Consider the following 22,922-nt stretch of genomic DNA (forward strand, 5'->3'; position numbering starts at 1 on the left):
GTGATGAGTGACAATATGTCATGTTCCATCCATCACCGTCACCCCATGTAATAAATTAATGACACTGTTGACTATCCACTGTTATCTTTATTTTATTTCTCTTTACTTATTTATTGTCCATCTGTCCCACTTATTCTGAATGCTATAAGCTTAGGTACTGGCTGCCGTCAACCAGAACAGTGTCTCAGTGGGAGAAATCTTTCTGGGTAAAGGGACATTAAAGCTGTGCACTGAGCAGTGAGGAAAAGAGTTAGTGGAGAAGGAAAAGAAAGTGGTCCCTGGCAACAGTCGTATCACACAGAGTCTTAAGGGCCAACACCCTGTGCTGAGCATCGGCTGACCAGGAGCGGGGGTGGGAGTGACAAGGTGGCACCAGGAGCGGGGGTGGGAGTGACAAGCTGTGCCACCGGGAGGCAATCACACCAGACAGGAAGACCCTTCCAGGGGGTGGATTCTGTAATGGACTGCCCACAGGGGGACACTGAGAGTGAGTGAAAGGACGCCACTAACGGGATGGGAGGAAGCACAGCAGGGGTCAACAGGACTCTCTTAGGCCGATGGTCATCCTGTTTATGGGCCCATTGTAGAATTTGCCAAATGATCCTTAACCTGGCTAATTAGATTTAGCTGAGGTTGAGGTGTTGCCAGGCAGCTGTGACAGGAGAGCAGTGGAGCAAGGGAAGAAGAAGGCCTGGCTCCATCAGGAGGGAGAAATGCCAAACCAGGGTGAGCGCTGCAGTAGGGATGCCCGGAGCTGCTGGGTGAGAGTGGCAGGCACGTGGTGCCAACTGCATGTATTTTGGAAATGCCTGGTGAGTGCCAGGCCAGCATTGCCAAGGGAGTGGAAGGTGAATGGGATTGAAGAAGGAGATCACAAGTTGCGGGGTTTCCTGGGTGGTGGCAGAACGGCTGGGAGGGGAGATGTGCTGCCATGCTGAGCATCCTGGGCCAAACCAGTGGGGCAGTCACATCCGGGAGACTTGCCAGATCCTGAGAAAGACCCTGACCTCTTGGATCGCCCCTGTAGCGTGGATAGAGGGGGCAGGGCAGTGGCTCTAAGGGTCCTGCAGGGGAGAGGTGGCTGAGAGGCAAGTCGTAGATCAGGCACAGAAATTTTCAGAAGTCAAGAGACTGTGCTACCTGTGCGATAGCTGATAGTGTGGGCAGGGCAGGGCAGGTGAGAAACCAGGGCAGAGAGGAAGCCCAGGGCAGTTAGAGTCTGATTATCTGACAGGCACACGTGTTGGGGAGTGTGCAAGGGGGCCGAGAGCTAAGGCATGGGCTTCACTGGCCCACCCCCTGCAGTTGGGGTGGGTCTCATCACCCAGCACCGGCCAGTAGTTGTTCCACGTGATGTGCGGGAACGCTAGACACATTCCCATGACAGCTTTTTAACATTTCAGTTAAGCTCATGCCCAGGTAGCCCCCATCCCTGTGTTCAGAGGCCTCTGGGGGTTGACTAGGCATGTGGTTTGCCCCGCCCAGGCCCTTAGTCGTCAGCCGTTTTCATCCCCGTGTACAACTGATCTTCTGCTCTCACATGCTCTGTATATAAATTCAGGTGTTCCCCGACCTTCCTGCCCCTTTTACTTTCAGGAAGAAATCAACACTTTAATTTTTGAGTCATCCTTTTGTGTATTAGCCATTTTCCAGGTGGAGGATGACGCTCACTCTTGGTTTTCTTTCTTCCTCCCTTCCCTTCCCCTCCATATCCTTTACCATTCTCTACACACACACACACACACACACACACACACACACACACACACACACAGACACACACACACACACACACACACACACCAATTCATGCTTCTTACTTTCAGGGCCCTGCAGGTGAAACAATGAGCAACATGCATAGATGGTCCAGAGAGGGTGTACACTATTCTGTACACAACTACACAACTGGAGAATAGAAAATTCAGTGACAGTGACTCTCTAAGGAAAAGCGTTGTGTCTACCCAGAATCAGGGCTGTGCAAATCAGAACCACATGGTCCTTGTCCAGGGTGGACCTGGCTCAGGGACACCAGGGGACATACCTGTCACCCCTGAATATTAGAACAATACCTTTCATCAGTGTCCTACCCCTCCCTCTCCCCATGCCCCACCAGGTGGACTGGATTGCAGGTGGATGGCTTGGTTTGGAAATAGGTATTAGTAATCTTTTTAAGTGCAAGTGCAACTCAGTGTAAGGTAGCCTTTAAAAAAAGTATTCACAGTATGGCACATTTCTCAGAGGCATTGAGATAGCTAATAAGAATACACACTTGTATTCCCTATGAGCAAGGAACAAATGTAAATTAGCATAAAGGAAGAAGAATGAAAGCTATACCTTAAGTTGGATTCCACAAGATAGTTACAAGGTCCAGAGAAGATGATATAAGCACTGGTTATCAACCTTCTCTGGGCCTTGTAGCTATCTTGCGGTAATATCTTTAGATTGGTCTTCCAGTTCACTAATTTTTGCTTCATCTGTATCTAATTCATGTTAAACTCATTCACTGATTTTTCTTTCCCCTACCAATTACATTTTTTTATTTCTAGCAGTTCGTTGTTTCAAATATTCCTGAGAATTTTTGAGAGTATCTGATTGATTACTAGTTTTTGAGATTCCACGTTTTGTTTCTTTGAACATTTCATACATAGTTATACTGTGTGTTTAAAAAAAAAAAAAACATGTACATATTTATACTGGTTAAAAGCACAGATTGCTGGGTCACCCCAGCCATGAGTTTTTAACTCACTAGGTCTGGGTTATGGCTGAACAGTTTGTGTTTACAAGTTCCCAGGTGATTCTGATGCTGCTGGTTTGGGGACCCCATTTGAGCCTATTGGAGATGCCTGATATCTACCTAAGCTAGATTAAAAACAGTGATCATTTGGGATTTTCAGAGTTCATTGGAGGGTCTCTACCCTATGTACTAGGGAATGTTCCTACAACACACCTCAGATGCTGTATTATTTTGCTGGTTGAGATACAGTTAACCTTAAAACTGCTTCTATTTGTAGAAAATTAATTGAGATAGTAACAAAAACTCAGGCCATGAAGTCAGACAAGCCCAGCCACTAATAGCTCTGTGACTTAGACAACTTAATTCATTTCTCCTACTTCAGTTTACCCAATGAAAAAATGGGGAAACTCGTATTTTATCTGAGTTGTTTTGGAGATGAACAAGGTAATGTGTATAAATCTAAGCCACTGGTGATCAGGTATCTGTGCTTCCTACAACCACGGATTATTTTATTTCATCCAGTTCTAGAAAATACTCAGCTATTTTTTTCTTTAAATGTTACTATCCTTTTATTACCATTTATTCTTTCAGAGGGTCATATTAAATATATTTTAGACATCATCAATTCATCCTCTACATTCTTTCTTATTTTCTATAGCCTTTTCTCTGTATGCTACACTATGGTAATATCTTTAGATTGGTCTTCCAGTTCACTAATTTTTGCTTCATCTGTGTCTAATTGGTGTTAAACTCATTCACTGATTTTCCCCCTACCAATTACATTTTTTTTTCATTTCTAGCAGTTCAGTTTGTTGTCATTGTTGTTTCAAATATTCCTGAGAATTTTTTGAGAGTATCTGATTGCTTACTAGATTTTGAGATTCCACCTTTTGTTTCTTTGAACATTTCATACATAGTTAATGAATATTCCATATCCAATGATTACATTTCTTGGGGATATACGTGTCAATCTCTCCTGCCCTCTTTCTGTTCCTACTCCTTCTGTTGCAACTCATGCTTTTTATATTTTGGGTGATCTTTTTAAGCTATATTTGATTGATATTCATCTGTGGGAATCCGGAGCATCCTACATTGGGAATGCTGTCCTCCAAAGCTGAAGAAGTTTTCTTCTTCACAAGTCCTTGCTTTAGGGTGGGAATCTCAGGTTCATCTGTCTGCCTTGCTGCTGGCCCAGGATGTTGTCCCACTGTCCACTGCAGTGCTGATACTGCATTTTTTGCAGTATCAATACTCACATTTTTTGCTCTTATTTGCTATTTACTAGTCTCTATTCAAGTTTCAACTCACTTTATATACATAAATTTCAAAAGCAAATGTGGATTTAGAAAAAATTTTACCTTTGCTCATTGATGAATGAGACTGCATGTGGCTGTCTTGAGCCTCATGTAACAATAAAAGCTAAGTTCTATTAGCACTTTCATGTGCTGCCATCATTGATCAAAACACACAACTTTATTTGACATGTGTGGTTCTGTGGCCACAGGTTAGCAGAAATAGTCACAACCAATCTGAAGTAAAAAGTTCAAAGGGGGTTGTGACTAATGTCAATGTGAGTTCACTGGGCTGATCAAGGTCCCCATGAAGCTCACAGACGAAGCATGACCTAGTTCCATCTCATGAACTAGAGCACAGGGAAAGGGAGAGGGGAATTTGTGATACAATCTTTAAAGAGGCAAATATGGCAAAGAAGCTTGGTGTGGCCCCAGATTTGGATGTGGGTTCTGCAATGATCCTGCTTTCATTGTTTGTGTGGAATGCACATGTGCCTAAATTTTGCTATAGTGCCAGGCAAAAGCACCCAGCCATTGCATTTTCTTTTGTCTTTCATGGGTCATTAGGGCTGGCACTTCTGCTGAATTAGGGGGCTCTTGTCCCTATATCAGCATGCACACTGTCTGGCATGTCACTCCCACATACTCTCCTTCCCTGCTCCCCAGCTCTCAGTCTCTTGAGAAGCTGCTATTAAGCCCCATGTGGCAATATCTGACCACCTGATACAGCATCAGGCCTGGATGGAAGAGTGAATGCTGGCCGTGGGCGCCCTTCTTGTCTCTCTGTATGGCCTGCCCCAGCCACAGTGACTATTCATCATCTGCATGTGGCCCATACTAGGTGCCCTCCTTCCCCTCTAGCCAGCCACGCTCTTCTCTGCCATGGGAAAAAATGCATAGGAGAATGAGAATGCCTGGTGGTCTAGGATATGCCCCAGCTGTTCTGCTCTGTCTGCAGCAGACACAGTGCAGTCTCCCGGGATCTTGTGGGAGGGGGCTGTCTCGAGGGACCCAACACCTACTGAGTCCTCACTTCCCTGCCCGTGTCTAGGCATCACCACCACACATTCTCTGACCCAGGAGGGCATAGGGGTTCAGCCTCTCCTCGCAAAACCAACACTCTCCCCATCTGACCTTTGCCAAGTGTTTTGATATCTGTGAGGGGGAAGGCCTGCTCATCACAGAGGCCAAGGCTGTCCTCCTTGGAGGAGGGTGGTTCTCCTGCCCTCCCTCCAAGGAGAGTCGCCATGCCACATGCCATCAAGACAGTGTTAAGGCCAGTTAAGACAACTTCGCAGCCTAGCTCCAACTCAAAGCACTGAAATCCCATACTCTGTAATAGCAAAACACAAATGTGTTGTGAGCTTGCCTTTTCCAAGAAACCCATTGGGAAAAAGTATTCTAGGACTTCTGTGAACAATGCCTGCAGCCACTGACCCTGAGGTTGGAAGGCAGCAGCCCTGAGAGGAGTCAGAAGATGAACCTTTGCCCCTCCCCAATTGGGGCGCCTGTGTGACAACCTGGTGGGTGTATGGGGCAGAGAGGTGCTTCCCTGAGAACAGGTGGGCCAAGAGAAGGAGGTGCTTCAGCTTCCAAACCAGTACTTCCCATATTTTAGATTAAAAATTGTCTCACCCAGGATCTACCTGCACCTAGCAGACACCTCACAGTTACTGGCCGTTAGTGTCACCAAGTCTCTGGTCTTTGCCACCTACAGCTGCTGGGCCTGTGGGTTTCCCTCCTCTGCCCTCGTTTCCTGCCAGCTGCCTGGAGGGCTGCTAGGCTTCATGTCCACAGCCTGTCCCTGTGCCTGTCGTCCTGAGATGAGTGCTTAGTGTGCTCACAGGGTTGCTGTCGCCGCCGCTGTCCTGAGGGCTGGCCCAGGCTGTCTGGCTGGAGCTCCGGAAGAGACTCCTCCAGGATCTTTTCTCTGGGGAGCCTCAAAGTAGTGTGTGCCTTTGCAGAAATCGCTTGTCTAAAAGCAAGGATGCTCTCTTTCCCCTCGGCACCGGGTCTCTTTTTATACTATTTTTATTATGAAATATGAAACACACAAAAGAATGCATCACTCTATGTGTGCACCTTAATGAATATTAACAAGCAGACACCACCAGAGTCAAGAAGTTAAACACCAGCATTGCAGAAGTTCCCTTCCTCACACCCCGCCCTGCTAGAGGATACCACTTCCTGGACTCTTGTGTCCAGCATGCATGCCTTCAGTTTCTTCTTCTTCTAACTTTTTTTTTTATTATTAGTTTTACCACCTAAAACCTAGTGTATACTTCTGAACAAAACCTTTTGCCTCTGCCTATTTGGGAACTTTGTATGTAGGCTTTGTGCTTGTGAAAGTTCTCTGTGCTTTGTATTGGTGCTGCTTGTCCGTAGTTTGTGCTGTGAGAGTCCATTGTAGAGCACCCCACAGTTTATTTCCTCAGTCTTCAGTCAGTGAACAGGCAGGTCGTTTACAGTATTTGCTAATCACTGATAAAGTGGCTCTAAACACCCCAGCATACCTTCCAGGTGCAGAGTGCACAAATTTTGTACACCTAGAAGTGGATTGCTGACTCACAAAGGGTGAATACATTCGATCTCAGTAGAAAATTCCAAATTGGTTTCCAGAATGGTTAGAATCCCACTCCCATTGGCAGTATACCAGGGAGCCTATGGCCCCTTTCTCAGCAACACGTAGTAGTATGAGTCTTTTTGATGTTTGCCAGTTGGAGTGTGTCATGCTACTTCCATTGTGGTGTTAATTTGCATTTCCCAGATTCCTAAGGAGGTGATGGCACCATCCCCCTAGGCAATCTGTGATCTGTCTCAGTTGCAACAAGAAAAGGTGAAGCGGGGCATAAGGCCAGATGGAGTGGTAGAGATTGGACACACGCTGGAAAACCAGAGTTCAGATCCCATTTACTGTTTCTGGGACTCTGAGATCAAAGTTGTGAAGGACTCTGAATCAAGGAGAATGATATTTTGGAATGGCCTGTGGACATCGTGCTCCTGAGGTCACCTTTCATAGGACCCTGCATACATTCTTAATGCTTTTTATTAAGAATTTATACAGGTTTTGATACCTCCAAACTATCCTATTTGTTTGCCACTAATGCTTATATAATAAACAATATAATCAGCCCCCCGTCTCACATTATAAAATACATTCAGTTCTTCCACCTATAAAAATATTTTACCTTTTCTGTGTGGTTGGTTCGTAGTTTGGCAGCAACCAACTGGCCTTAATGGGCTGGGGACCGAGAAGTGGAGCTTATGCCTCAGGGTGCTGGCCACCTGCGTGGGTTGGGACAGAGGAGCTGTTATCACGGTACAGAGCTTTCAGAATCGGCCCCAGCGAGGCCAAGGAGGGCCCGCATGTGTCCCTCCACCTGCACCTGCCGCTCTGGTCAGTGGGGCGTGGAGGGAGCCCATCCATCATGCACAGCTTAGCATGACTTGAAAAGAAATTTATTTTTAAAACAAAGTTCCCACCTCACACAACACAGCTCAGCTCTCAAGTGTCGGGTTAGCTTTTTGAGATGGATCTACAAGACCGAGGACAGGAAAGTAAGACCACATCTGTTTCCAAACCCATCTCGTGTGAGAGACCTCTTGCAACTGGGAGGTGGCATCAGAAATGTCCCCAAAACCCAGAAGCCCCTGGCATCTTGGCACTTTTGAACTCTTCCCCGAACATAGTGCATTGAGGCACATTCTTACCATTTGGGGCTTAAGTTCCCTCATTTTAGAAAATGTCAGGTCTGGACCATTTTCTAGGACCACTGGGTCTCAGCCTCTCTCAGACCTCATGATCTGAAAGGCTCAAGCTGCTGGAAGGAGACAGTGGGCTGAGGGTGGGGATGACTAAGCAGCTGGTTGGGGCAGGGGTTGGACCCCCTCGCTGCCTTTGCAGCCCCCAGCTGCCCCAGGAGGCCTCCTCCTCCCCGTAGGCAGAAGGCCCCCTCTGGTGCATTGTAGTGGCACGTTCTCTGCTTGTTTTGGGGCTCACAGGTCTCATTCCCCTGGATAAGGGGAGGGGCGGTGCCCCCTGACCCGCCAGGATGTGGAAGCAGCACTGGGTGGTCAGCTCAGCCCAGCACCACGCTCATTTCCCCTGCCCCTCCCGCCCCACAGTGGATGACATTTTCTTCTCCTGGTGACTTCTAACTGTATCCTGTGGACCAACATTTTAAATCGCAGCCCTGCCTTCCTCTCCCTGCAGAAGGGAGAGTGTGAGGGAGTGAAGAGGGCCCTGGGTGTCGGGGCCCTTCCACCCCTCCATCTGTGGGCCAGAGGCTCCTTGTTAGAAAGCCCATCAACACCCCCACCCCTCGCCCCTGGGCTGGGTGGGGGTGAAGCCCCCTCTGGTCTCTGACCTCAGTGAAGAGAGGAGGTGAGTCAGGCGGCTCCGCAGACCCCCTGCCCAGCTCTGGGGTCCTGTGGGTCTCACCTGCTGGTGCCCTGAGCAGCGCTGCTGATCCAAGTGAACCTCGGCCTCTCCTGATGCCCACCTGGGGCACGACCCTCTAGGTTTTGGCTGCAGCCCAGCCCCGGGCCACAGAATCTCCTTGTCACGAGCCCTTGGCATCACTGAGCTATGAGTGGGGCCTCCCTGGGCATGGTGGGCAAAGCTCTTGATGCTGAGGTGGGGATGCTGCTGCCGGCTGCCCTGTCAGGGCACTGCTTCCTGCAAGAGGGTAGCAGTGGGGGTGACAGGACCTTCCTGTCTTCCAGGATCAGGGCCAGGGACAACAACGGGTCCTACGCCCTGTGCCTGCTGCACGAGGGCAAGGTCCTCCACTACCGCATCGACAAGGACAAGACGGGCAAGCTCTCCATCCCCGACGGCAAGAAGTTCGACACGCTCTGGCAGGTACACAGTGCCCTGGGAAATGAGGGGGACAGGACCCCTGGGACCCATTAGAGTCACCGCCTGGGACTCTGCCCGAGACCTTCCTAGCCAGAGCCTACCCTTCAACCTCCAGGTGCCACTGCGTACCAGTGGCCAAGTTTGCAAAGTGCTTACCTAGAGTCATCAGGTTAATGAGGCTCCAGAAGTTTCTGTAGTTTCTCCAGAGCCAGTCAGTACTTGGCACCTTAGGGCAGTGTCTGCTCAGGGCTGTGTTCAGAGTTCAACAGGGACTCTGCATTGAGGACTAGAAAACATTTCTCTCTAAAGCATTCTAACTGGAACCAGAGCAACCTTTCTGACAAATATACACAAAGTAAAGATGTGGATGGCTGGGAAGGAGGCATGGATGTGGCCGACCCGACTGTTCTTTCTACTGTGAGAGACCTCGTTGAATATAAAATGCCAGGTGCCATTCTTGCTGCAAAATGCGTCTCCATTGAAATTAAGGCAACTTAGAAAGTAAGGCAGCACTTCCCATGCTTCCGGCCACCACCTGAACAGGATTGTTCCACCCTTATCTGAAAAGTGTTTATTCTTGACCCAACTGTTAGTGAACCCGAAACAGCTCACAATTTGGGTGTTACTTAGGCACAAGGAGCACTAAACCAGTTCTCACTGCTGTTTTCCATGTGGCTGTTGTGGGCATAACTAGCTTGTCTTCATTTTAAAGCACAGCTACCTGAAGAAATGACATCATTTTAGTGAAGGATGCTATTCACTGTAGTGGGGCAGAGATGGAGAAAACAAAGGGACTCTGCTACTCCAAGAGCAACAGCTATGTTTTTCTTTTGTGGGTGAGGGCCTGGCCAGGAACCTTACGTGTGGTAACACCAAGGAAAGGTCCCAACTTAAAATCTCATCTTTTAAAAAACTGAGGTCAGGGATCCTCGTTACCTTTAATGCACTTAGAGTAATCTCCACCTAATGTATTTTGGTTTCTAATGCTGTAGTTGGAACAAGAAATGCTTCTTTTCTGACCGCCAGGTATTGTCATATTATTCATATCAATTATAACACTGACCTTGTTGTTTGATTCATAGATCATTAGCATATGGCTCATTATCAACCAGAGGCTTTGCTTTATTTTAATAGTATCGATTTGAAAGAGCAGTTAGCCTATCAGGTAGCCCACTGCAAATCAGAGAGATGAGTAGAGAATGCTTCCATCTGGAATTAATTTCCCATCTAACTCTCTCAACTTGTACATGACACATTGATGGTGCATTGAAAGGCTTGAAGGCCCTGGGCTCCCTCACCAGTGCGCAGCCATCCGGCTTCTCCCAAGTGACCATTTTCTTCCTGAGTCCACTCACAGTCAGAGTCTGTGTGCTCACTGTAGTGCTAACCATCTCTAATCGCTGGGAAGTTCTTTTCCAGGACTCTGTCTTAGATTTATTGATTTCTCCAGGATATCATAGTATTCAGCCCTAATTAAATCCTTCCCATTGTATATTTTCTAGCAACAGCATTTAAGAAGGAGCACCAAAATTGCCAGCAGTATCTTCCATTTTTACCAGCATGATTTCATGGATTTTTCTGACAGCAATGTAGCAGCATAGGGTACCTCTGTGCCCTACCCTCACCCAGGAGTCTAGTACTATGTTTCTGAGGGTTGTTAATTGCTATACTACTCTTGTATTCCTTACTTTGGTGCAGGAGTTAGCAAACCCATAGATCAAATCTGGCCCCATTATGTTTTTGTATAGTCCTTGAAGAAGTTTTGACACTTTAAAAGGTTGTTTGAAATAAATAAAGGACCATACAACAGAAATGGTATGTGGCCTGAAATAGCCTAAAATATCACTATCTGTCCCTTTACAGAAAAAAGCTTGCAGACCCCTGCCCAAGAGGGAAATCCCTACAAGTACGCCCACCCTTATGGAGTAGATTGTCTGAAAAGACAAGCATCAAAGGAGATATTAGAATGACACTGGAAAGATGGATGGGATGTCTCATCTCATGTTTTAGGAACCTCAATACTATTAGCCTGAGAATATACTATTATTTCATTTAACAGAACAGGGAGAGCTTCGGTGCCCATTTCAATAGCATGTTAGGACTGGTCAGACTGAAACATTTGTTAAGAGGGTAGATCTCATGTTGTGTTGTTGTGTTGTTATCACAATAACTAATTTTTTTTTAAGTTTGTTATCTGAAGGGTAAAATATATTCATTCAACAAACATTCCCCCAAGTAGGTAAGTTTTGGTACTGGAAATGTTACCGATAAACCGACGAGATATCACATAGGAAGATTTTAGGTTGTCTCAAGAGGAAATATCTGTGTGACAAAAGAAAATGTGGCATACTAAGACTGTCTTCTTATATAATTTTGATATAAATAAATCTACTTGTCATTGATTTGTTTTAAATGTAGAAATAAGACATCATGATTCACAGTTTTCTGGGAGCGATTAGCCAAGGATGTCCATGTCCTGTCAACATAAGGCCATTTTCCAAAAGGTCGCCTTTCCCCATGTTCCGACTCCTATATCACCTTCTCTCTGAAGCTTTTGGGCTGAATGGCTTGGCCCCTCCAAAATCTTTGCCCACAGGACTGTTAACAGCATTACTCACTATTTATCTGTCTTTCCACCAAGACAGTAAGCACTTCGAGGGCAGGAAGTATGTGTTATTCACCTTAGTTTACCTTTGTTGTCTTTTAGGGCCTAGTGAAGCAAAATGTTTGTTGAATGCCTGACTGAATGACTGAATGAATATTAGCATGCTGAGTTCATTTTCATAATATAACACAGATGTAGGAAAATATAAACAAATGCTGTAAGTGCAATTTACTATCAAAAAAGAAAGAGAACAACAGAGAGATAGAGATAGAGATCGAGGAGAGAGAGATGAGTAAAGTAGGGTCCCAAAGGGAAGGCCGCATGTACTGTCCTGTGTCTGAAGACGGGAGGAGAGAAGCATGAGGATGGAGCAGGCAGGTGACCCAAGGAAGTTAAGGGTTGTCCTTGTGGTTCAGGATTGTCCTTGAACCACTTTAAAGTTTGAAGTGGGAGTCCACTGCTCCAAGTAGGATTCTATTTCCTGCCTCCGTTATTTATTGCAACTTGTTTCCTTTCTTCTCTTTCAGCTAGTTGAGCATTATTCTTATAAACCAGATGGTTTGTTAAGAGTTCTTACAGTTCCATGTCAAAAAATTGGCGGACAAACTGGTGAGTCACTAAGATGTTGGAGTCTCAGTCTTTTAGATGATAATAATCTGGTAACAGTCAGTCTCGTTTTAGGTTTGGCCTGTTGCAAATTCAGGTGGGATGATGCTTTATTTTTACTGATTGATTAAAAATGTCAGATTGCTCCAGTTTGCACATATCATTAATCAAAATATAGCCAGTAACTTTAACTTTAAAAAACTAATTAGCTCTAATTGCATGAATGAGAAAGTTGAGTGAAAGAGAATAAAAAGAAATGTATGCAGAACATGTTTCTACTTTTCAAGCAGCAGTATTTTACAGTCACGTTGATTGATCTGCAGAGGGGAGAGGGTAAATGGGTGGTTTTCAGTGCTGTGGCATAATCGTCCATGTTGTTTCTCACCAGGAAGTATTAATTTTGGAGCTCGTCCACAACTTCCAAGTGCCAATCATCCGGTAAGTGTTACTAGAAATACCAGTGAAGGTGACGCAGTGTGTATTAACATAATGAAAGCATGTTTTGGCTAACAGGAGTAGTGGTAATTGTTGTTTAGGCTGGTGTCAGCTAGAATCAGCCTGTTTTCAGTTCTAAGCTAGCCAAGTTAATTTCTTTGGTAAATTAAATTCCCTCCATTTGCTAACAGTAAGCACAATGATCACGAAACCCAACGTTAATCAGAAATGTGCCTCCTGGCAGATTTGGGAAATGGTAGCATATTGTTCAGGCTCAGTCTTGAACCATCTATGCGGACATGTGGGCACGGTTGATGTGACCACACACAGTCGGTATAACCAGTCTGGTATGTAAGGTGTCTCAGTGACATTGTCTGCCCAATCCTTTGGGTTAAATCAACCAGGACATTGTTATTAGAAGATTTGCCCTTTCCAGAAGAGTTGGTTTGACAATAGCTTAGCAGGGAAAGGCTTGGGAAGTGCTTGATGGCATCAGAGAGAAGCCCTAGAGAAGGACAGAGTTGGGTACTTGGCCAGAACCCACACTCACACACACCCCGCCCCCCAACATCAGTAGGAGGTGAGAATGTGGCCTATCCAGACTTCTCCACGTGAGTTTGCCTGAAACATACCTGATGTACCTAAAGAGAGAGATTTCTGCCTCTTTTCTCCCTCCAGACTTATGAGCTGACACATAAATTCATACTCAAAGCACGAACTGGTTTCCTATTCCTTTTTGGAGACCTCATTGTGGACCTTTGATTCCCTTTAATGCCATCTGTGAAGTGTAAAAATTCCCCCATCGTGAGCAGTCTGCTGTACACCTCACTTTTTGCCTATTAGCCCTTAAAAAAAAACATCCAGCATGGACTTTCTGCACCCAGTGGGAACTAGTAACTGCTTGGAATCTGTGCTGTGACGAAACTGGGAGGCTCTCTGGGGGCAGCACTCGTCTCCAGATTGGGAGACCTGGAATTTGCTAAAATACTAGTGAATTTTAGGATCAACATCTAAAGTAGAGCACCTTTAAGGAGTCATTTTATTTCACTCTTTACATGGCTCATAGGCCTGGTGACTCTCCTTTCACATGTATATTCCGTAAGACATCCATTTTCCTCTAAGACAGATGAGCATGGAGAACTCCTAAAAGAATATCAAGCCCTATATTTAGCCATATATCACGCAATGGCTTCAAGAAGTTAGATATTTGGGAAAACTTTTTATTGACTGATGAGATACATACATGAAAAAATGCACACGCCCTAAGTGTCCAACTCTATGGATTTCCACAAATGCTGTGGAACCAGCACCCCAAAGGAGTAACAAAATTGGGCAGTCAGATTTACTTTTAGTTTCTTTAGGATGATTTTCCTTGAGTTTGAAATTTAATAATGATCTGTGAAACATAGGCTATATAATGTAACAACTCTAATTCTATAGCCTTTCGTGGAAAATAATTTTCCAGATCCTCCTGCTCAGGTACTTGGCTTTTCTTGAGGCCTTCCTCACGGTCAGGTGTTGCCCATTGGGAGTCACATCGGCAGGAACTGGAGGGGCTGGCAGTGTAATTATAAAGCAAGTTAAAATAGCATGTCATGTACTGTAGCCTGTATTTGCTTTCTGAAACATTTACTGTTCCTCTTTGCCGTTATGGTTTCTAGAGTTGGTCAGCGGGTGGAATAATCTCCAGAATCAAATCATACTCCTTCCCAAGGCCTGGCCCCAGAAAGGTGCTAAAGCGTCCCCTACTTGCTGTCCTTGACTAAGTGGTAGGACTGACCCGCACTCAGCGCCCACGCCGCCACCCCCTCTGGCTGCCCTCGTGTGCGCTGCCCTGACCCGCCCGCCTACTGCTATGGCCTCACATCTCTGTGCCGTGTGTAGCCTCATGGGCAGCCCACCCGGGTACACACTGTGCTTTCCATGTGGGTCCTTGTCACTTTGCTGCAAAGTGTATCACTGTGCGTGTGTTTTCTCTGCTCACGTGTGTGCCTGAAATTCATTTGGGTCAGTATGATAGGTGGGAGCTAATTCTCATATTGGAAAATCTTTTCGAAGTGAGCCAAGTTACTTTTGAGTTACCATACTCATAGGTTGCAGTATTATGGTAATTGATGATATAAATCACATGGTGATGGAAGAAACACCAAAGTGTTGTGGGTACTGCACAGTGAGGGCTTAAGGTTGTTTATTTCATAGGTATCAAGTGCCTCAACAACTTCATGATGGCTATAGGTTCCCAAACAGAACTTTAAATATAATATTTATAGAGACAGGAATTTGAGGATTAGAAACACCATTTATGTTTATGAGGCAGGAAGGTTGACACAGGAAGCATTTTTATATTTTGCTGTATTACTGAATTAGGAGGGAAATATAAAGCTCTTTTTTAATGACTTATTTATAATGAATCACCTCCCTTAAAAAATACATACATCTGTATAATGTATACATCTATGTAATTGCTTTTGTCCCTTTTCTACCTTTATCGTTGGTGGTATAAAATTGATTTTTTTATTAATAATTCTTTCCATTTTCATATCAGTTGGTATTTTTCCAAACATGTCAGCATATCATTGGGCATCAGCTCATGAAGCAGATTGCCTAAAGTACTTATGAGAAACAGAAATTACAAAGCATGAAAGCCATGAGATTTTATTGAGTATAAATTTTCCTAGTGGGCAGTCATACTGAAGACATTCTCAGTCTTGTTGCCCACAGAATATATACCATAGAGAAGCGAGTTTAAATACTGTGTGAGGGGAAAGTTACGTGATAAACCTGAATGGAATAACTATTTGATGTCATATTCCCAGTCAGTGTGCATCAGCCCATGGAAATGACAGCTAGGATGGAGCGTTGTTTTTGGGGGCGACAGTGAGGACTGCGCATGCCAGGGGTGGCATCTTAGGCGTTGAGGACCAGGTTGTCAAGGTGCTACATTCTCTAAGTCAGTGTCCCTTTTGCCCTACAACCTGGTGTTTGTTTCCAGGCCAGGGCCAGCAGGTGATTGAGGCTTTGACCTGAACACATCAACGTTCTCCATGATCCAACACAAAATTCTCCACGGCTGCCACCTTCTGGCCCACCTGGCCTGCGATCCCTATTGGCATTCACCCTTTATCTCCCAGGATAGGGTTCCGCTGGGTTGCCAGGGTGGCACCTCACAGGACCATAGTCCAGTGGTAAATAGGCCAGATGGTGTCCCATCAACTGAGGTGACTCAAAAATGTATTCAGAGTCAGGGTGCTTTTCAGCCATGAATCGTGTTTGCAAGGTTATGATTACAAATTCAGTTCCAATTAGTGACTTCACCACCTTGGTGTGGCAGTGAAACCCAAGGTGCTAGGTCCTCAAGCAGAGGCTGCATTGACGAAGCTTCCTAGAATGACTCAGGACAGGACACGCCACATGCCTGGCGCCCCCTCAGCAGCCCCAGGACCCCTCACTCACAGGCTTTCTTGGCCGCTCCACTCACAGGGTCTGCCTGGAGCCACGGAGGAGGCCCTGTGGAAGTGGGCCACAACCCTGGTTCCCACCCGTGTGTATTCATCAGTCTCTTTATGAAGGCCAAAGTCCGTGTTCCGACACACCGCCCCCAGGCCAGGTGCAGTCCCAGCAACGAGCAGTTTCAGTGTGAACAGAGTAGACACGGGATTCCACATTTATCTCAATTCTGTGGTTTCCAAGTGTATCATTCAGGGTTCAACCAGGGGAGTGTGAGCAGTCAGAGATTTATGTATAAAACAGACACACCCACACACACACGTAGGTACATATATAACATACATATGCACTACATATTTATACCTACACACATCTATGTACAGGTACCCGCTACACACGCACATGTAGATTTAACACAAGAACTTGGCCTACCCAGTTGTAGGGGCTGGCTAAGTAAGTCTGATGGCTGTAGGGCAGACCGGCAGGAAGGGACGACCAGGATGGAACTTCTCAGGCACAATTGCAGCTGTCACCCACAGCCAGGGGTCAGTTGTGCCCCCACCCCCACACCTTTTGCTCTCTTGGGAAAGCCTCCACCCTCTTCTAAGGGCTCTTGACTGATTAAGCCAGGCCCACCCAGGATAATCTCGCCATTTTAAATGAACTACTTAGGGATTTTAACTGCAGCTGTAAAATTCCTCCCTAGCAGTACCAAGATCACGGTTTGATTCAATAACAGTATTGTAGTTCAGGCTAGCTAGGTGAGGTCAAAATGCCATCACCCCAGGAAACAGTCACCCAGCATTGTGAGGAGATAAGCTCTACCCCCCCTCCATCGTTGTCCCAAGCAGGCTAAAGCCAGGCCAGGTCACTCACATTGACTAAAGGAAAATCCAGAAAATAATTTTTAGTAGATTTTTAGACTAAGGGAGAACATGTCTATATAAAAATAAAGAAATATACACATGGATAAGAATCATCACATCATCCAAAGGGAAATAATAAACTGGGAATAAGTATTAGTCATGATGACAACTATATAAGGTTAATATCTTCAATATAGAAAGAGAGTCTATAAGTCAGTCAGAGAAGTTTTAGCTGTCTAATAAGCTATTGGGCAGAGAATGTCAGTAGGCAGTTTATATTAGGCTGCTGCAGAAGTAACTGTGGTTTTTGTCATTATTTTTAGCCTTTTAAACCGCAATTAGTTTTGCACCAGCCTAATAGTAAAGCAGCTATAAATGGCTCTTACACATAGGGAAAGCTGTCCCATTTTCTAGTAAGAGAAATGCGAGTGAAAACTACAGTGCTATGCTATGTCCACCTGTGAAACGGACCCAAGTAAAAAAGCCTAGTGACACAACGTGCAGCAAGGGTGTGGTACACAAGCACTTTCACACTTCGTTGGAGAGTGTGAAATGAGACAATCTCTGAAAAAGGCAACTTCACAGCATCCATCAAAATTAAAAGCACATATAACTTCTTAACCACAATTTTATTTTTAGGTATGTATCGTACAGATACTGTTGCATTTATGTGTAATCATGTATATATGAAGGTGTTTATTTCAACATTGTATAATTGACGAAGTCTGGAAATTAAAAGTCTACCAATGGGAAATAAATGCAGTCGTTTACAATGAAGTTCATACTATGGGAGGGGTCTGATATCTAAAATTGTTTCAAAAATACAATATTAATTGCAAACAACAAAGTCATGCACATATATATGTGCTGATACAGTGTAGGATATTCTGGAAGAATATAGAAAATACTGGTAATACTAGTTGCACCAAGAGAAGAAAACGGGAGGGTGTCAAGGAAACCCACTTTTCATTTTAAACTCTGTTGTACTTTTTAAAATTTCCACCTATTAAAATTATTTAATCAGCTTTTAAAAAGAGAATTTAATAGCAGAAGTAATCTGATCAACTAATCAATTAATCTAATTAATTCTATGAAAACACTTTTCTGGCCAAAAAAAAGGTTGTTTATTTAAATTTATAACCACTTTGAAGTATTTATTGAATTTTACATAGATTTCAAAAATATCAGTAGTTAATTGATAAAAGAAAAGGATTGTATAATTTAAGCTATGTATTAAAAATATTTTAATTGCTCATCAGAAATAATTCAGGAGAACTAATATTTATGTTTTCACAAAAAGAAGGGGAATTTTCCATTATCTAACCAGTTTTGAGAAAAGACTAGTGGGAATTATGTCGAATATTTGATCTGTTTAGCTAAGGTGTAAATAACTTTCCTGAATTTGATCAATTTGATCTAATAATTTGATTAATTTGATCAATATAGTTTTTAATAATTCAGGCATAAAAAGTACATGCTAGAACTTGAATTAAATTAGCATATAGGTATATAATGAGAAGTATGGTTTAATTTGAAGATTATTAATCAAATAATTTAAAATTTCATGACAAAACTTAAGGGTAGGTGTCTTAAACTTTTCTTTAGAGATTAGTAACAACATGTCAGTACTTAAAAATACAACTGGATTTGACTGAGGAATACGAGTGTGATTCACCCTCTCCCCACCTCCCACCGTCCACTTACTTTAAGGACTGGGAGTCCTTAAGTGAATAAAATCCATCCTGTTATTGGTACTGGAACATTTTTCTTTGCTACTTTAAGTACATAACTAACTTGTCCTTCTATTAAGGAAAATTGTCAATTTGACCGGCATCCTTAAAGACTTAAAGACAGCATTTCAGGTCCACAATTCAAAGGCACGTTCACTGAGACACGGCATTCACATTTATCTAAGTTGTGGAAAATCCAGAATTTCAAATGAAAACCCATTTTTCATGTTTTATTCTAGCACATGCATTGATGATTAGAATATTTTATGACATATGTAAATACAGACTTCACTAGGGTTCAGCTGGCAGAGAGAAAAAGAAAAAGAAGTTCTCAAGTCATACTCGTTTGGTAATTTATAAAACTTAAAAGAAAAATCACAAATTGCTTTTTGGAAGGTAGAACATTAAGGTGGCTAGTGCCATCTAGTGGTACGCTACAGGTTTGACTTCTGTTTTGAATACCAGCAAAAATGGGGAAAAAGTTATTGTCAACATTCATCTACACCTTGTTCTCTAAGCAGAAAAGGTGATACTGTTGATTAGGGCAGAATAAATCATGAAATACAAAGCAAAAAGAATATGATGAATGATGTAATGAACCAACAGTGTGCTTTTCATTAAATTAAAATTTCATTAAATTTTAAATACTAATCAATATTTTTAAATACAAATATTGAATACTAATCAGTATCTAAGGCATAATTTACTATTATGCCTTAGAGCTCATTCTTTACAAAGTCCTTAAATTCTTCTTTTCCATTGAGCATTCAATTCCAGAAGGGTTTTGTTGTTGCTGTTCTACTAAATGACATATTCATCAAGTATTTTGGGAAAGATTAAACTTGCTTTTTGTATCTTCATCCTCTCATAAAGTCATGACTGCCCTTTTAACTGACACAACAGAAAACCTCCCATTCCTTCCAAAGACTGTTCTCCTGAGCATAGTGCCGTCTTCTGTCCCGCTGTGGGTTTCGGATGGGGAGCTGATATGGTTATTTAGGGAAATGTGGCTCTGGGCTGAGCTCCGAAGGCTATAATTGTGTGGTAGTCGTGCAGGCAGCATTGAAAAGAAGCCTTGATACGCCTCCTCTGAAAACATGGAGCCTCACCTTTCAGAGGGGACCCTCAACCCGTTTCCTTCTCTAAACAGACTGGGGTGAACACCACGCCACCCCTCAGAGTAAGCTATGTCCTTGGCTTTACGTTCACTGTGTCCATCACTACCCATCCTGACTGACTCCTGATGCCCTGGCATCCCTGTCACTATTTTTTTACACCCCCACCTCTGTTTTAAAATTCTTCCTCACAGGATTTGTATGTCAGGTAATTGCATTCTGGCTTAAATATAACAGCTTTTATGAAGTCCTCCTGCTCTGGAAAACATTCGATCAGGGTGGAGAGACTGCAGCCCCATGATATGGTCTTAAGTGGGTAAAGGGCAGGAGGGCGTAAGGTCACGAGAAGGGGTTCCAGTGCCCCCGCTGTCCATGAGGGATGACCCTGATACCTTGAAGTTTTGTCTTTGGATCTCAGAACTTTCCTACACACAGGGAAAATCGGAGAGGTTGAAATGATAGAAATGTAAACCTAAAAGAGACTTCTTTTTTAATTCGAAAACTATTTCCATCATGGAGTTTTATTTCAGGAGGGAACTGAGCAGAGGGGGAGGATGGAAAGCCTTGGGAATTTCCTAGTTTCTCCTATGACAGTTCTGCCATGACAGGGTAATTATATTATAAATGAGACATGAATTCACAGCATATCCAATAGTGCTGTAATCATGAAAATTTCTAAAAGAGGTAGATTGTAATTTGGAATTATCCACACCTATTTCCCTCCATTAATATAAAGACTTGAGAGAGAACTTCGTTTTATATCACATTAGTTTACAGTTCATTTTACAGTTCATATCTCCCAGCTTTAAGAAGTTTCTTCATTCATACATTCATCATGTGTATGTTTGACACATTTTTATTGAGCACCAACAGTGAGCGGGACAAAACTCTAATGCAGTGAATGAATTAGTATGCCCCCTGGAACTTAGATTTCATTTCCATCTTGACACATCCTAACTACTTCCATTAAACAATTCAGTAAGAATGCTGCTGATGTGGTACAGGGAAAATGGACCTGAGGACATCCCACTGACACACAAGAGTAGGTACCCTTTAGCCAAGTCACACAGGTCTTTGTCACTATAAGCAGTGGCTCTGTAGTGTTCAGTAGACAGCATGAAGAAGGAAGTCCAGGGTTGGAGACGAGTGGCAGCTGTGGCACCTTGTGACTTAATTATTGTACTTTTGGTTCCTGGGACTGTGAGATCAGGAAGGCAGATGAGGATAGTCAGTGTGTGCCAGAAGACAAGTGAATGTGTACCATTAAGCTTACTGTCTGTTTTTCAAATATCTCCAAAATCTGGCGGTGTCTCATTTCTTCGTGGCCAGTGCTTGGGCACTGATAAGGTAAATGGATATATAAATTTTCTACAAAACTCACGCCCCAAAAATGGATTGAATTGTGGCTTTCCCAATGAACCAGATTTAGTAGCAATACCCTTGTTTTACATGAGGGTGGGTCAGGAAGACAAGACAGAGACTTTCAAAGGAGAAATGTTATAGGAATATAAGGAATAGATTTTCTTCCCATTATTTCATGATGCAAATTGATATAAATCAAATAAATAATAGGGAAGGTCACCATTAATAATGGCCAGCAAACTTTGCTTTGATGAGCGTCAGTTACATGCTCTAGGTTCAGGGAAGAGTTACCTTCCATCCGGTTAGCATAAGAGGTTCCTTCCTCCCAGGATCGTGGTGGTGATGATGACGGTGGTGGTGGTGATCACTCACTGGCCAGTGCTACCGCCTGGCATCCACCCAAATGTTGCTAGATCTCCACAGCAGCTAAAGACAGAGGCAGAAACTAGGACTGCATAGACAATTTGGAGTTGGGCAGTGGGTGGAAGCAGATGGTGGATATTTAATGTTTGTTTTTAAATAACTTACGTATGATGTAAAATTGAAGAGAAAGAGTTAATGGATCCAAGGGAATAATGAAAATCTGCAGCATCTTTTGGGAGGTGCAAGTAGGATTTGAAAGGCTTCTAAGTAGGGCGGGAATTCCTGTGAATTCTCTCCCAACAGCCTGAGACCCTCACAGGCCCCTTGAATTGTGGGAGCATGAGCTGTATTTTGCCCTCACAGGATCCAAGCAGTTGCCCGAAGAATGAGATAAAAAGCCATGTTGCTTTTGTTTCCTGTCTCTCGTCCTTATTCTTCCCTTTGTCTTCTCTGCATAAGTTAAATTGTGATTATTTGAAAATAAAAATAATTACGCAAATCAACTTAGCAGTGTATCAATGAAGAAAAGTGACGTGTTTCTTTGTGTGCTTCAGCCTCCCTCATCTCAAGGGAACCGGCCAGAGAGTTCCACGACGTTCAATCCTTATGAGCCAGACCGAGGGCCCTGGGTCTCGGAAAGAGGTGAGAGACGTCCTTTTAGTCACCGGTCAGTCGCAGCTGGTTGGGATGGTCTGCACAGCCTCCCTCATGATGTGTTGGCCACATCGAAAATGTTTCTCAATGCTGCTCCTTTTGAACTTCTCATTTCTTGTAGTACTGATACTACTCAAAGTTCACGAGAAAGATGTTTGTGTCCAGTAATGTGTTTCAGTGGCAGGTGCAGCAATGTGGCTGGTAGAACCTGAAGGGATGTCTGAGCTATGGCGATTGCGAACATGTTTAGGGAACTGTGGTGATTGGTGAGCCCACGAAAGGATGACCTCAGTAGTCCTCTACTAGACATGTTACCAGAAATGGGGCCTCTGGATGACCTTCTTGGGTTCTGTAGGTGACCCCAGGTCATTTTTTATTGGTGAATATGGTCTGTCTATTGCTACAAAAAAAATCCCAGAATTTAGTAGCTTATAAGGACAATAGTCATTTAATTATCTCTCATTTAATTGTCCAGTGCAGGTCTGGAATTTGGGCGGGGCTCACCTCGGCGGTGGCTCCGGGCCTCTCTCAGTAAGAGGGGCTGGAGCTGGGCCAGCAGGGGAGGAGGCCATGGTGAGGCCGTGGCTCTGGGGGCTGGCCAGCGTCTCCCCATCTCCAGGTGGTCTCAGGGCCTCTCTGCCTGGGCTGTCTCACAGCATGGAAGGTGTCAGGGCAGTTGGACACCCTGCATGGCATCTGAAGCTTCAAGAGCCAAGTTTCCACCAGACGAGCTTTTAATAAACTCCCCTGAGTACATGACAAACATCACTTCTGATACCCTCTATTAGTTGACACAGTTACAAAAGCCACTGAGGGGAGATGACATAGACTGCATCTCTCACTGGAAAGAGG

The 22,922-nt window shown here is 44.0% G+C and overlaps 1 protein-coding gene across 6 annotated transcripts in view; it reads left to right on the forward strand.

Annotated features, from left to right (window-relative positions):
* The window catches only part of SYK (spleen associated tyrosine kinase), an 86,890-nt gene that overhangs the window by 43,003 nt on the left and 20,965 nt on the right, over positions 1 to 22,922 (forward strand). For 4 of the 6 annotated variants that reach the window (XM_019713872.3, XM_019713871.3, XM_019713873.3 and 1 more), the window contains 5 exons: positions 8,752 to 8,890; positions 12,020 to 12,101; positions 12,487 to 12,536; positions 14,195 to 14,263; positions 21,971 to 22,058. In XM_019713872.3, the coding sequence (XP_019569431.1) occupies positions 8,752 to 8,890; positions 12,020 to 12,101; positions 12,487 to 12,536; positions 14,195 to 14,263; positions 21,971 to 22,058 (428 nt within the window). The remainder of the gene's footprint in view (positions 1 to 8,751; positions 8,891 to 12,019; positions 12,102 to 12,486; positions 12,537 to 14,194; positions 14,264 to 21,970; positions 22,059 to 22,922) is intronic. The other 2 variants (XM_074330198.2, XM_019713875.3) reach the window with 1 other exon arrangement.

The sequence above is a fragment of the Rhinolophus sinicus genome, chromosome 16 (assembly GCF_057876585.1).
Source record: "Rhinolophus sinicus isolate RSI-liver-muscle chromosome 16, RSI-T2T, whole genome shotgun sequence".
NCBI classification, from domain to species: domain Eukaryota; kingdom Metazoa; phylum Chordata; class Mammalia; order Chiroptera; family Rhinolophidae; genus Rhinolophus; species Rhinolophus sinicus.